Raw genomic sequence first — 14,198 nt, forward strand, 5'->3', positions numbered from 1 at the left:
TTACAGTAATATTCTATAATATTTTTCACTCATACCATTTCAAATTACAAAAACATGTTTTGTTTATCCTTCAGATACACATATTGGAAGTTGCATTGAAATTCTGTGTAAAATTCCTCTTCCCAAATTGTTTTACATTTCACTGTTCACTCTGAAACTATTTATAATTGTCATAATTTAGTGTTATGGGAAATGAGATGCTTTGTATTTGATTTCATTTTGTATATTGATTCAATGATTTTTCAATGACCTAAATGTATAAAAATGTTCCAGGGTATAGCATTGTTTTGTGTATATAATAATCTTACAGTTTGACATATTTTATTTCTTTGAATGAAAAATTTACTATTTCATATTGTGTGAGTTACTTTCTTGGACTATTTTAAATACATAATTTGTACTGAAAAATATTATTTTGGAACTATATATATATATATATATGTTATGTCTAACAGCTACATATGATTACATATGACACTTTTAATTTGCACTTAGAGTTTTGTATAATATGCTCTTTTCATAGTTTGAAGTATATGACTCAGCTAAACTTAAATACATCTAAACATGAATGTGCATAAAATAGTCCCTATGCTTGTCGATTCATGCATACAGAATTTAGAGATAGCAAGAACCACCTATTCTTTTCTTGTTCTGGAATGTCAGATAAGAGTGGCTATATTAAGAACCAGAGATAAAAGGGCGGGGGAATAACTCAGATGCTGGTAAAATAATACCCCGCGCCACAGGATTCTCAATAGCATGTTATATATAGAAACAGGATCAGCCATTGTTTTCAAGCCTGCTAAATAAAACGGGGCTATCCGCGTGGCGTGGCATCTGACTAGCAAGTCTGTTTCCATGACAGATTCTCCAGCTGGTTCACACGATGTTCAAAAGGCAAAAGTCCCTTCTCTCAGAACGCAAAAGAGAATTATTCTTTCAAGGAGTTTCAAGGTCTACCTCGAGGAATGATCTGAGAAGTTTTCACACATTGTCGCAGTTTGTCCTCTCAGCAGGCCCTCTAAAATCAGCTCCAGCCCCCAAACATTCAAAAGCTGCTCACTTTGAGATTGAAATACTTGATGCTCAAACCAGAAAACAGATATGTATTGTGGATAAGGTGAGTTTTGTTTGTTTACTAATTTAAACTTTTCTTATTTTACTCCAAGATCCTGGATCGCTTGAGTAAATGCTGTCAGCACTGTACTAAAATAAATTTTTGGCTTTTAATTATAAGATCAGGATAAAAGGGGAGAAATATATTATTCATGGTTTTAGGAACAGGTATGCACCGCCTCTTCCATACCCAATTTAAACTAATTACAGGATAATTAATAACGAGGTTTAGGTTTTTCTGATTTTGTTGGCTACTATCCAGAAATTAAATCTCTACTTCTTAATGTTTCATTTTACATGAAAATTGTCTTAAATCTGCTCTTAAAGCACTTTAATAAATATACATATTATCATAGAGATTTCATGGTGTTTATAGAAAAGAGGAAGCAAAAGGCACAGAAGTTACTAAAAGCATTACTTAGTATATATCATGAAATCTAGGCATTATATTTCTGGACTACCCAATTAGATGCTCCCCATCCATGGTCATAGTAACAGATATGTCACTAGGGAAGGAAAAAATATAGACACATTGGGTCATGAACAATATTCCAAATATCTTTTCTTTCTTATAAGTATGACAAGAAACTACTAGTTTAAATTATGAGAAAAATTAGTATTTTTAATTTTAAACAAATAATTTGATTTACCATATACAAATCTTAGGCATGTTTTTGGAGCTACCTTAAAAATAAAATTTATTTATTCCACATAAGTATTCTCTAGCTGAGCTTCTAGAGCAACTGAAAAGAAATTGTTCATTGCTGTAATTGCAAAGAGGAATATATATTATACATGTATTTTTTATGTTTGTTAATTATAGCAGTATGGGTGATTGGATAATTTTTATTTTCATATAGAAAAGAAAACTGAAGATATTTTATAAGATTACATGGATCATAAGTATGAGATTCAACATCACTTCTTTATATATAACTTTAAAGTGTATGCTTTTTCTGTAATTATACTGGGGCCAAATGGGAAACAGAACTTTGATATATGAATTTTATTCATGATCTAATTTATTTCTGTTTATTACAACAAAAGTTATTTGGAATTTTTAAAATTAATTTTATTGAAAAATAATTAACAATGAGACAGTTTCAAAACCTAACAGTAGGGCAGTTTCTGTTTTTTTCTGATTTTGTTGGCTACTATCCAGAAATTAAATTTCTACTTCTCAATGTTTGTCTACATGAAAATTGTCTTAAATCTGCTCTTAAAGCACTTTAATAAATATACATATTAATAAGTAATGCATTGCATGTTGTTGTCTTCATAGTAGTTATTCATAGTGCAAGATGAAGACAATCATCCTTTAAACCTAAAAACTGGAATTCGCACTGAGAAATTGCCATGCTTTCAGCCTCCCCCTATGAGAGCGCCCCATTGAGGACAGGAGGCTTATTGCATCAGGGGAGGAGACAGAGGACAGGAGGGGCAGAAAATTAGTGGCACGTCTTCACTTTGGAGTAGTAAATCAAATTGGTTTTTAATGATTTTTTTTATATTTAGATTATCTGCATCTGATAATTTAATTGAAGGTAGAAAGGAACCTTACCAATTTGAGTATTGATTAAACTGTGAAAACTGTGCATTGGGCAAGCTATCCTTCTTTAGAACTGAGAATTTCTCTTGGGAAACTCACACAGGAACTTGAGCCCTTGTATTTGCCTCTTGGTGGTAAAACCTGACAGAAGCCCGGGAGGCTAAATGGGATTAGCTGGATTCCTGGCCACGTTTTCTGGCCACGTAGTCCCTCACTTGGCATCCAATTGCTACATTCACATCTGACTGCACAGTAAGAATGAGTTTGTTTTGTTTTATTATTAATTTATAACTTGGTATATTGTTTCACAGTAGCAATGGCACAGTTAAGAAGAAATGGATCAATTTATACATTTTTGCTTAAAAGCTTGCTGTGGTTTGAATGTATAAATGTGAGAAATCTTTATTTTTTTAAACTACTAAATAGCTTGTTGGCAAGGTTGGGTTAAGTGCATTTTTTGGCACTTGGCTGAATGCAGTATTCAAAAGAAGTGTTGCATAAAACTCAGTTCCAGTCTTCTGTTACTTACTGTGTTAGGGAGTATTGTGAGTACTAGGAGCAAAGCACACTTGAACTCAGTTCCTCTGGGTCACTCCCGTGCATCCAGGGTTAAGAACAACACCCACTTGTTTGTCCCCAACACTCTAATGCATATTCATTTAGTGTATACATTAATAAAACTTGTTTTTCAAATCTTGCAATGAAGAGCAGTAATAATGTATGAGAAGACCTCAGAATAATGCCTGGATCATGCTGGAACAAATTGCTCTTTTTGTAATTTTAATAATCAATGGAAGAGATGCCATTAGTATAAATAAAAAACTAAAGAAAAAATAAATGAGATTTTTGCTAGCAAGTGAAGACAAATTTTATTGCTTAATATTTGATTATCCATTGATATGTTTTGTGATTAATGCTTAATTTAGGTGTAATGTTTTTAGATATTTTGGGTGGACTACAAGTATCTAGTTAAATATACTATGGCAGAAAGTTTCTTTTGTGTCCTCACATTAAAACCCAAAATTTAAATCAGACAAAGCAGACTCAAAATAGTTCTAAAAAATGTGATAATTTCTGAGTTCAAAAAAATGTACGTGTCACCTTCTTTTACTTAAGTACATACTCATCCATACAAAATGCAAAAGTATCCCACTCTGCCTTCTCTGGCTTTGCCCATATCTACTGCGGCTTTCCTGGCATATGCCCATTGTCTGCCTCGTTTTCTCTCCTTCCACTTGGAGCTGATTCTGTCACTACGCTGAACTGGAATGTGCTGAGGTCTCAGTGAGGCAGAAGCAAACAAGGCTAAATCTGAAGTCCCATTTCATCTTGTGTGCCAGCAGTGCTTTCTGTTGTTAATCACATCGTCCTGTCTAAAGTCACAGAATTTCATAATATATGTATTCTTATGGTTGTATACATTATAAACATTTATGCTTGACTGTATATTTTAAACTACAAATAACTTCATTAGCTTTTCTCTAGAGACTCATCATTTTATTTACTAGCTATAGACTATTAACACAACCTTCAGAAATTTTTCCATCTATAGAACTTAACCATATTGAGCCACAGAGTAGTAAATATCATCTACTTATTGATGACCTGAAAACATAAATGCAGCCCACTCTTTTCACCCTGAACTCTAAAAGATAAAAGATACCTTTCACTGTGCGTTGCCTATCTCTATGTTCATTTTATCTATCTATCTGTCTGTCTGTCTGTCTGTCTGTCTGTCTGTCTGTCTGTGTCTCTCTGTCTGTTTGTTTATCCATCCATCTATCTGGATCTTTTTTAGGTGTTTCAACATTAACATATCTAAAACTAAGCTTAGTTTTCCACAGACTCCTCCAGCCAAGTAAGTGACAACTGATTATATACTTAAAATTGCGCAGGCCAAAGACTTGGAGGAGTCACAGTTCCAGTCTTGCTCTCACACCCCATGCACTCTGTCTTCTTGACAGTACCTGCTGCTGCCTCAGGGGTGACAGAGTCCCATGACCTCTACTGCCAGCACGCCTGCCACTCCAGCCTGCTTGTCCTTGGCACCTCCCGATATTCCCCACAGAGCAACCACATCAGCCTGACCAAGTGTGTGAGATAACCCCACTCCCTTATTACAATTAGCCCATTCTTGCCTTTACATGATGACTGTCACATTTTATGGGGGCTTTTCCTGACTATGTAAAATTGCAAAGCCTGCCGAGTTTATTTTCTTTTTTGAATGATCTATTAGACATGTTATCATCTAACAGGTGATTTTATTTATTTCTGATTTTCCATTAGCTATTTTTGCATTTAGAATAACACTAGGTAGAGAAGGTTTAAACAGTATATGACAAGTAAGTGGACACCTGCTCAGGAAATAAGTACAACTCCCAATGCACTCATGCTTAACAGAGACAGTTTTAAAGTATAGGGCTGTAATATTTGCAAACAAAGTTTATATCATAAATTATTAAAGAGATAAACAAAGTTGTATTTATAGAAACATTTTCCACAAACCATTCTACCTTACAGCAAATCTCTCCTAGCTTGTCTTGTCTTGGGTGCATATAATTTTCCTTTGTATTTGTCTATAATTTATGAGTAGATAATTATGTTCTGGTAACAAAAGGTGGCATGATTTTCCTTAAGCATATGTACTTATTTAACTAATTCAGTTATTTACACACATGATTAAAATAAGTAATCAAAGATGGTAAATTGGAGAAGTTTGATGGAGTCTAAGAAGAAAAACTTAAAAAATCATCGATGAACTACTTCCTTTTGTTGCCTATCCCTGTCTCACCTCTATTTTAGTTTAAGTACCACTCAATAACTGATTGTGCCACTGGAGCACCATCACCTCTATTTTAGAAAATGTCAGACTCTTCTTGGGAAAAGTCAGTGATTCCAAAGCTCGGCAAATGCACTGCAAACAGGACTGACAGCTGCTCCCTGCATTTCCCCGGGCCCTTCTCTTCTATCCCCCTCCCAAGAAAACCAACACTAAGCGCCCTCTTTCTTCTAGTGGTTTGTTGGCGTTATATCGTAATTCTCAAAATAATTTTGCAAGAGTTGTTACAAATAAAATTGGAAGCCATTCTCCAGTCTTCCTAGTTATTAAAACACCAGAAAGTAATAGCAATAATAGAATAACAAGACTGCATAAACACCTGTACCTTTACTACTTTCACTTAGAAAGTTCGAGAATTTCCTCTACGTAATCCTTTCCCTCACACTCTTGTCCGTTTCTCTTGTCCTCCCTTTCAGTCTTCTTCTCGTGTGGCAGCATGATTTAAAGACTTCTGAGATTGGTGTTCAGACAGATCTAAATTTTAATGTAAATCTAAGAATATATTTTCTTTATTCTTGTATATAGTACAATGTTCTGACTTTTATGATACTTCCCTTCAAAGGAATTAGGATTTTTCTTCTTTATAGAGAAAGAAATTGTGGCTCAGCGATTTGAAGTGAAATTAGTGTGTGGCAGATCCAAGCTTTTGACTCAGGCAACACATAATATACGCTACACTCTTTTTTTTTTTTTTTTTTCAGCTAACACAGAAGAAATGATTTATTGCACATGCTTTATACTCAGCCAAAAGCAAGAACAGAAGTAGTCCAGAATGCCACAGGTCCGGGGCCAAAAAACAGGAGACTGCTTAGTTTGAACCAGGTGGATCTCCCTCTGAGGTGGTGTTGGCGATCAGATGGCAATGAAGTTCTAATCCATTGAGAGATTCTAGACAGCATGCAGCCCAAAACTTGCAGCAGCGTTGTCAGCCTCCAGCGTTCTTTATTTCTGTTCTTTTGGCCTCCAGGAGTGTACGAACTATTGTACCTGGAACTTTGTCTCATCTTTCTTCTCTTACGCTTCAGTCTGCGCAGTCGCTTCTTGACTCTCCACTTGGCTGTCAGGGCGAAGAGGTTTCTAAGAAGATGGCGTTAAAGTCGAGAGCGCCACTCTTGTATTTTTGATTTAATATTTTTTTTTCAATTTTACAGAGAGTACAAAATAGTATTAAAACAGAAAAATCAAATAATACAGAATTTCACTCAAATATAGTATGAATTTCACAGTATTTGTTGTAACACACAGTGTTGTCTCGTATATATCTGGTAATAAGAACAATTAACCAATTTTTTTTTTTTTTTTGAGGAACCGGAGATTGAACTCAGGCCCTTGTGCTTGCCAGGGAAGCATTTATTCCACTGAGCCATCTCCCTGGCCCCTAACCAATTTCTTTTTTCTTTTTTCTTTTTTCTTTTTTAGTTTTCTTTCTTTCTTTCTTTCTTTCTTTCTTTCTTTCTTTCTTTCTTTCTTTCTCTTCTTTTTTCTTTCTTTCCTTTTTTTTTTTTTTTTTCTTCTTTTTTTTGGTTCAGGGTCTCACTACACAGCCCACATTCATAGTGATTACAGGCGCGGGCCACCACGGTCGGACTCTGTCGCCGGCTCAGCGCACCCGGGGGCTGCCGGTGCGGCATGCGGAGCCAGGGATCGAACCCAGGCTCCTGCGCTTACCTAAGTACGTGCTTAGTCCTCTGAGCTATACCGCCAGCCTTCCCTAACCAATTTTTTTAACAAGTGATCCTAATACACTTTTTAAAAAAGAGCTCTTAGTGATTTTCAGTAGCTTGAAGTTTCAAGTTCTGTCTAATCTCATCAGTGGCTAATCTTATTTCTGATTCATATAGAGCTTTTAAGAATAGTGTAGTAATTTCAAAAGATATCTATTAGCACTTCCATTAGAAATAAATATATGATATTGAGATTAATCATCCCTCTGAAGAAAGGGAAGTTCCTAATTTTGCGGGAGTGTAGAAAAGACCCGACATCCACCACCGCTTCCCAAATGTCCTTGCAGAGCAAGAGGGCACCTGAGCAGCAGAGCACCCATCTGGCCAGCACAAGGTTGTGAGTTCAATTCCTGGTACCAAAAAAAAGGCTGTATCTGAAATTTCTATAAATCTTCATACAGTTCTAGTTTCAAAAGATGCGAGACATATGGATCAATATTATTTACTCTGAATTAAATTTCTCCCCACAAAAAGCAGACTTAGTATATTACAAATATTTATAATGCAGTGAGAGTGAAAAGATGTGTGCCTGTGAGCAGGACGCCTTTGTATTTGTATTTAAATTTTACAAATTCTTATTTTGTCATCTTAACAGGTTACTTAGCAGTCTGATGGTTGGTTCGCCTTTAACTAAGACTACATAGTGACTGTATTGTACATGAAATGCACAACTATTTCACAATTAGTGTTCTGTAAATTAAAATTTATATTTTAGATCTCAAAAATATTTTAATGTATTTACTGGAAAGATTTATTATGCTGAAGTCGAAAACTAGTAAAGCATTTCTATTACGTCTATTAGGCTTTAATTTTTCGATGACATTCATTATTATTATCTAAATGATTAAAAGGCTGTTAGTATTTTTCAAAGAAATTGCCTCTTCAAAATAGCTTGAGATTTATTTTATCACTGATAATAATTGTACACATTTTGAGGTTTAAATAATACATTGTGATAGATGTATTCACTGAGAAGTATTTAAATTAGGATCATTAGCACATATATAAGATCAAATATTTATATTTTATAGTGAAATTTTTTCACATCTTCTGCTCTAGCTACATCTAATCCTAAAATATCCATTGATAACTATATTCATCTTACTGTGTGACTGAACACCAGAATTTATTCTTCTTGACTATTATCTAATTGTGATTTTTGGGTCTGTTCACTAATGTCTATTTTACCTCTATCTGCTGTTACTCCACAGTGAGCATATGTGTAGCATCAGTACTTGCATTTCAAATCCAGCTTTCAAGTTCCTAAACACATTCCCCTGTTATATGTATGACATATCATGCAATGTCATGTTGTGCAATGACATACCATACATGTGGAGATTAAAGCATTGTTCAACAATTGAAAAGTGGGTATAAGATGAATATGGACTATGAAAGTATATATGGGGGGCTGGGGAGATGGCTCAGTGGAATAAGCACTTCCCTGGCAAGCACAAGGGCCTGAGTTCAATCCCCGGTTCCGAAAAAAAAAAAAAAAAAAAAAAAGAAGTATATATGAAGTATACATGAAAAGAATACATTACAAAAATTATAGTCTATTATATGTATTCCACGTAATGATGGCTATGATTTACATTTAAATGTACCATCTCTCTCTCATATAAGCATAGTGTTTATGGTTAATCTCTAAAGAACACAGCATTACTGTTTGCTGACCTATGAGACTTACCATTGAGAAGTATCTCATAGGGGCCAGCCAGATAGCTCAGCAGACTAACGTGCCTGCATAGGCGGAGTGCAGGGACTGGGGTTTGATCCCTGGGGTGCCATGCCAGCCCGCGCCTGGGGTGTGCTGAGACAGTAATTGAGACTGGGTGTGGTGGCGTGCACCTATAATCCCAACACTCAGGGTGCTGAAAACAGGAGGATTACTACAAGTCCAGTCTATGTAGTGAGATCCTGTAGACTCTATACGAAATATAAAAATAATAAAAAGTTAAAAACAGAGGGGCTGGGGAGATGGCTCAGTAGAATAAGTGCTTCCCTGGCAAGCACAAGGGCCTGAGTTCAATCCCTGTTTCTGAGAAAAAAAAAAAAAAAAAAAAAGAAAAGAAAAGAAAACAGAAGGATTTCATAGATAAATAAATTTTGGAAGATGTGCTTAGGAAGAATATATTTGCATATTCCATGATTTTCAAAATTTCTATATGAACATTTTAGAAGATTATTAATTATATATAGAGAATATAGAAGGATATTTGTTCAAGTGCTCTATTAATTATTGAAGTTGTGCCTCAGAAATAATTCTTGTTCTCATATAGTTTATCCTTTCCTGAGGAAGACAAATACTGTTAGATAATTTTATGCTTAAAGATACCTTACCTTAGCAAGGTAATTTGAATGGTAAAGAAAGGGAGATGACATCGTCTGTGGAACAGAAAAATCCCCTTAGAGAAGTGATGTTATGTGTGTCCCAGGCAACAACTAAACAAATAGAGTAGGGGCATGGGACAGACACTTCAAAGGAAGAAAGAAGATGTGGTAGGTCTTCAAGGGTGAGTTCTGTGCAAGGTGCTTGCATGGTATTAAATTGTTGTCTTGAGTAACTGCAGGCTCTGAGATCAATATGTCTTATTGTGCCCATGTTATGGTATTTGATTTCTAATTTTCTCTTGCAGACAAATAGAGATGCTGGTAGGAAGTGCTGTGGTTTTTTTCATTGTTTATTTTTTTGTCTTGCTTTGAAGTTGGAGATCTTTGTCAGTTAGTCAACTAGGAAAATAAGTCACATGGTGGTGAAAGTTTTGAGACCAAGACAATGAATGGCCCCATTTATTTTAAAATAAAAGTCATGTAGAAGATCTATCAGGCCACTGAACAAGAGAAGAAAATTATAAACCATGTAAAGAGTAAAAAAGGAAATAACTGGCAACAGCAGACTGGTGATCTGTAATGTTTCCCAGAGAAGCAAGTGAGGTTTTGATGTCTGGGATAAATAAACAAAGAAAACAGGGAGATAGAGAATAGGAGTCAAAGAGGTAAAAAAAAGGAACAGCTGTTCCATAGTGGCTTCAGCAAGAGAAATTGAATTAAAAATAGAGTTTAGTAAAGTCAAATTAATAAACACATGCAGAGAAATATTAGAAATGTTTTATTAAATATTGTGGGGTTCCTTGTTGACTTTAATTAGACTACACCAAATACAGTGACTTGAGGAAAGACCCAATCTAGAAAATGGGATGACAATGAAATGGAAGCATCCAAATCTGCTGGAAAATATTTCTTTTATGGTCTCCAGGTCTTTGGAAAATGTACTTATGCCCCTTCTTCAGCTCTAAGCTCTCTCTCTTGCAGTCTAACCACATTATTGGGATTGCTTTCCAACCCTTCTTAATCACTCCACGTGTTTAACATGCTGCACTACATACCATTCCTGGAACACATTTTTCCAATTTCCATTGCAAGAGTTGGGGTCAAATTTCATCCCTTTACCTACTGCCTTCTGTTGCAGTCTGTCCAATTCCCATCGTTCCATATAGCACAACTGAGATGACAAGCTCACTGTGAGCTGCGTGTAGTCCTACAAACAGATGTGTTCTTCTTCCTAATGGTTAAGTATCCGCTGTCACATTTATATAGTCTAGTATTTAGTAATGCTTATTTGTGACTAGATAGAAATCCGAAATAACAACTTTGTGTTTGTGCAGTCTCATAATGCATAGAGTAAAAAGAAGCTCATTTTAAAATATCAATAATTAGTCTTCTTTTTGCATTTTCTTTTAAAATATGTCAGTTCATGAGATAATTGAAATGAAAATTCTACTTTATCCTGTATGGCATGTGAAACATTGAAGAAGATGATGTAAAAAATGACACTTTCAACATCATCATGACTGAAAAATATCAAGCAAACTTGAAATTGCACAAATATGTCATGACTATAAAATTAAAACATATCATATCCAAGATTTTCTTTGATTTTATTCCAAGCATCCAATTTCTTTGACAGTCCAGGAAGATAACGGCTTGAAATGATTTGTAATGTTTTAAATGTGTAAAGCAACTTAGAGCTAAACATTAATTCAAGTTTGGACTGATAAAGAGTGAAAGCAAACTAGCTTTCTAGGGGCTGGGAAGATGGCTCAGTAGAATAAGCACTTCCTTGGCAAGCGCAAGGACCTGAGTTCAACCCCCAATTCCATAAAATAAAAACAAACTTGCTTTCTAAAACATCCTACTTAAGCAAAGTGAACTCAGAACCATGATATGAAAAAATAAATCTAAGCCTCTAACAAATACAAATTTGAATAACTGTTTAACAAATAAAAATTAATTGATCATATTGTATACTTATTGGAAAACTTGTTTCCTGTGAATAAGAGATCAAATGAGGAAAGCTAATGTTGAAAACATATGACGTAAAAAATACATGAGGCTTAGGTCACAGTTCTATAGGGCAAAGCTGGCCTTGAAAAGTAGAAAGACTTGAACAGTACTCAAATGTTTTTGAGTAACACTTTTCGAATTCAGATGAGCACTTGCTTTATGACATGCCATTCAAAATCAAATATATTACCTTACCATGAAATAAACGAATACTTTGAACGAACCATTACAAATTTTAAAACAAATTGTATTATGATACACATCAAGTTTAAATCAGATATTACTAAGTAAAGGAAACTAGTCTAATAAAATTTCAGCATGATGATGAGAATTAAAAAATATAGTTCAGGTACAAGAAACACTTAAAAATCATGAAAATTTATAGTGTAATACAGTAGCTCTGGTTCAGTAGCTCTGGTAGTGTAAAAGGATCAACCCGGGGTCAGGAAGACAGCTGAGTGGCAAAAGCACCTGCCTGGCAAGTGCAAGGTCCCAAGTTGGATATGGGGTACCCAAGATGGGACAGGGGGTGGGGGAGGGAGACCAACTCGGAAAAGAATTGGCATATTAAATCAAAGATGCATAAAGTTATCAGCAAGGTTGCTGCCTGGTAGAATTAACTGTCTGGCGTCACTCACAGTGTGGAGCCGGCAGATCCTAAATCCATGTTTGGACTGAAGAGGATGTACTGCGAAGGCACCAGTCTTCTCTTATGGATCATCACAGTGATTTCTCAGATTTGCCTTCAGAAATTTATTTATTTACTATAATTTTCTTTTATTTTGAAGAGTAAAAACAAGAGCAAGAAAAACAAAAGCAAAGACAGAAACAGTAACATATAACAATACAGATATTACAGATTTTCAAAACAAGAATAGTTGATTAACAGTGATTGTTTTCTCATCAAATCTGTTGCTCAGATTAACAGATACAGTTATGCAAGATGGGACATATGATGGAATATTACCGCATGCTTTCAAGAAATCTTAAAATTTTGTTCTTGACTCTCATTTTTGTTTATTACCTTTGAAAAATTACATAAAAATACTATAGTAATAAATGATATGACATTAGAAACAGTATGAATGTGACAACCTTGAGAAGGTGGAAAGAGGAAGAGAACTTCTGAGGACAACTCAGCAGCCCTTCGAGGCGGCCCTGGGAACCTGCTCAGGACTGCCGCAGTGGGTGAGCGTCACAGCAGGGCGCCTGCTGAGGAGTTGAGTACCGCAGGACTTCTTACCTTGACCAGTTTTGGCCTCGCGGGAGGTCCTGGCGTTTACAGACATGAGCGACCCAACTGAAGGAAAGCAGAAAAACCACATAGTCCCAGAGAATGGAGTAAGCAGACACAAGGCTGGCAAATTGCAATTTATAAATTAAATAATGCAAAATTCTCAGATGAATCATATTAGGCAGCTGTCATTTTCATAGACTTTTAAAAAGATTTTTCACCTTATAAATAAAGCACCAAAGATCAACTTTTTTGTAAATACTTGTAGTATCTATGTCTGAGTACATAGAGCAGCTCAAAAAAAATATAAACCTTTAAGCACATCTTTAAGATGCCTGTAACACTTAAGAAATATATGTGCATTTGCAAACATATACATGCACAATTGTTTTTTTTTTTTTTTTTAATTTAATCTTTACTGCCTACCAACATATATTACTTTCATCAGTTCAGGCTGCTATAATGAAATTACTACAGACTAAATTGCATGTTAAAAAAAATAGAAATGTATTTCTCGCAGCACTACAAGTTGGAAAGTCCAGGGCCCAGGCAGATTCAGTAGATGCAGCTTTGGGCCAGCCAAATAGCTCAGTGGATTAAAGCTCCTGTTTAGGCAGACACAGCTGGGGTTCAATCCCCTGTGTGCTGTGGGCACTCTGAGATGGTGATGGAGACTGGGCGTGGTGGCGCCCGCCTGTAATCCCTGATCACTGGGAGGCTGAACACAGACGGATCATTATGAGTCCCATCTATGTAGTGAGACCCTGTAGACCATGTAGACCCTGACTAAAATTAAAAAACAACAACCTAACTAGATGCATCTTTGGTGCATGGTGAATGCCCAAGTTCTGTTGTAAGCTAATGTGGGTCTTTGCCTCCTTTGAAAAAGAAATTCAAACCTGAGCGCTAGTCCTAGGGTGACTCTGGACTCCTCGGGGGAGGGATGATTGCTTTTCCAGGAGAGGCCTGGCTGCTTCTGTGTGGTCAAGCCTTGTGGATCTCTACTTTCCTGCAGTACAGATAATCACAGCATTAGCATAATGACTGGAAGGTGCTAGGCACAGCTCAGTGTTCCTGTACCTCTCCTGTCTTGGTGTCCTTAGACTTGAACAAAGATGAGGTCCTTTAAAATTGAGCTAATCAAGTAGGCATTTGATCTGCTTAGGCAGATGCATGAACCGGGGTTTGATCCCCAGCGTGCCTGCCAGCCCGGCCCTGGAATGCCCTGAGAAGGTGATTGAGACTGGATGTGGTGGCGGGTGCCTGTAATCCCAGAATTTGGGAGGCTAAAAACAGGAGAATCACTATGAGTCCGACCTACATGGTGAGACCCTGCAGACCCTGTACTAAATGCAAATAAATAAATAGATAAATAAATTGAACTGGGGC

The 14,198-nt window shown here is 35.9% G+C and overlaps 1 protein-coding gene across 1 annotated transcript in view; it reads left to right on the top strand.

Annotated features, from left to right (window-relative positions):
• Positions 1-790: 790 nt before the first annotated feature.
• The window catches only part of Tecrl (trans-2,3-enoyl-CoA reductase like), a 148,642-nt gene continuing 135,234 nt past the window's right edge, over positions 791-14,198 (top strand). The window contains exon 1 of the mRNA XM_004644088.2: positions 791-1,120. Within this exon, the coding sequence (XP_004644145.1) occupies positions 887-1,120 (234 nt within the window). The 5' untranslated portion in view covers positions 791-886. The remainder of the gene's footprint in view (positions 1,121-14,198) is intronic.

This window comes from Octodon degus, unplaced genomic scaffold (assembly GCF_000260255.1).
Source record: "Octodon degus isolate 3935 unplaced genomic scaffold, OctDeg1.0 scaffold00191, whole genome shotgun sequence".
NCBI lineage: Eukaryota > Metazoa > Chordata > Mammalia > Rodentia > Octodontidae > Octodon > Octodon degus.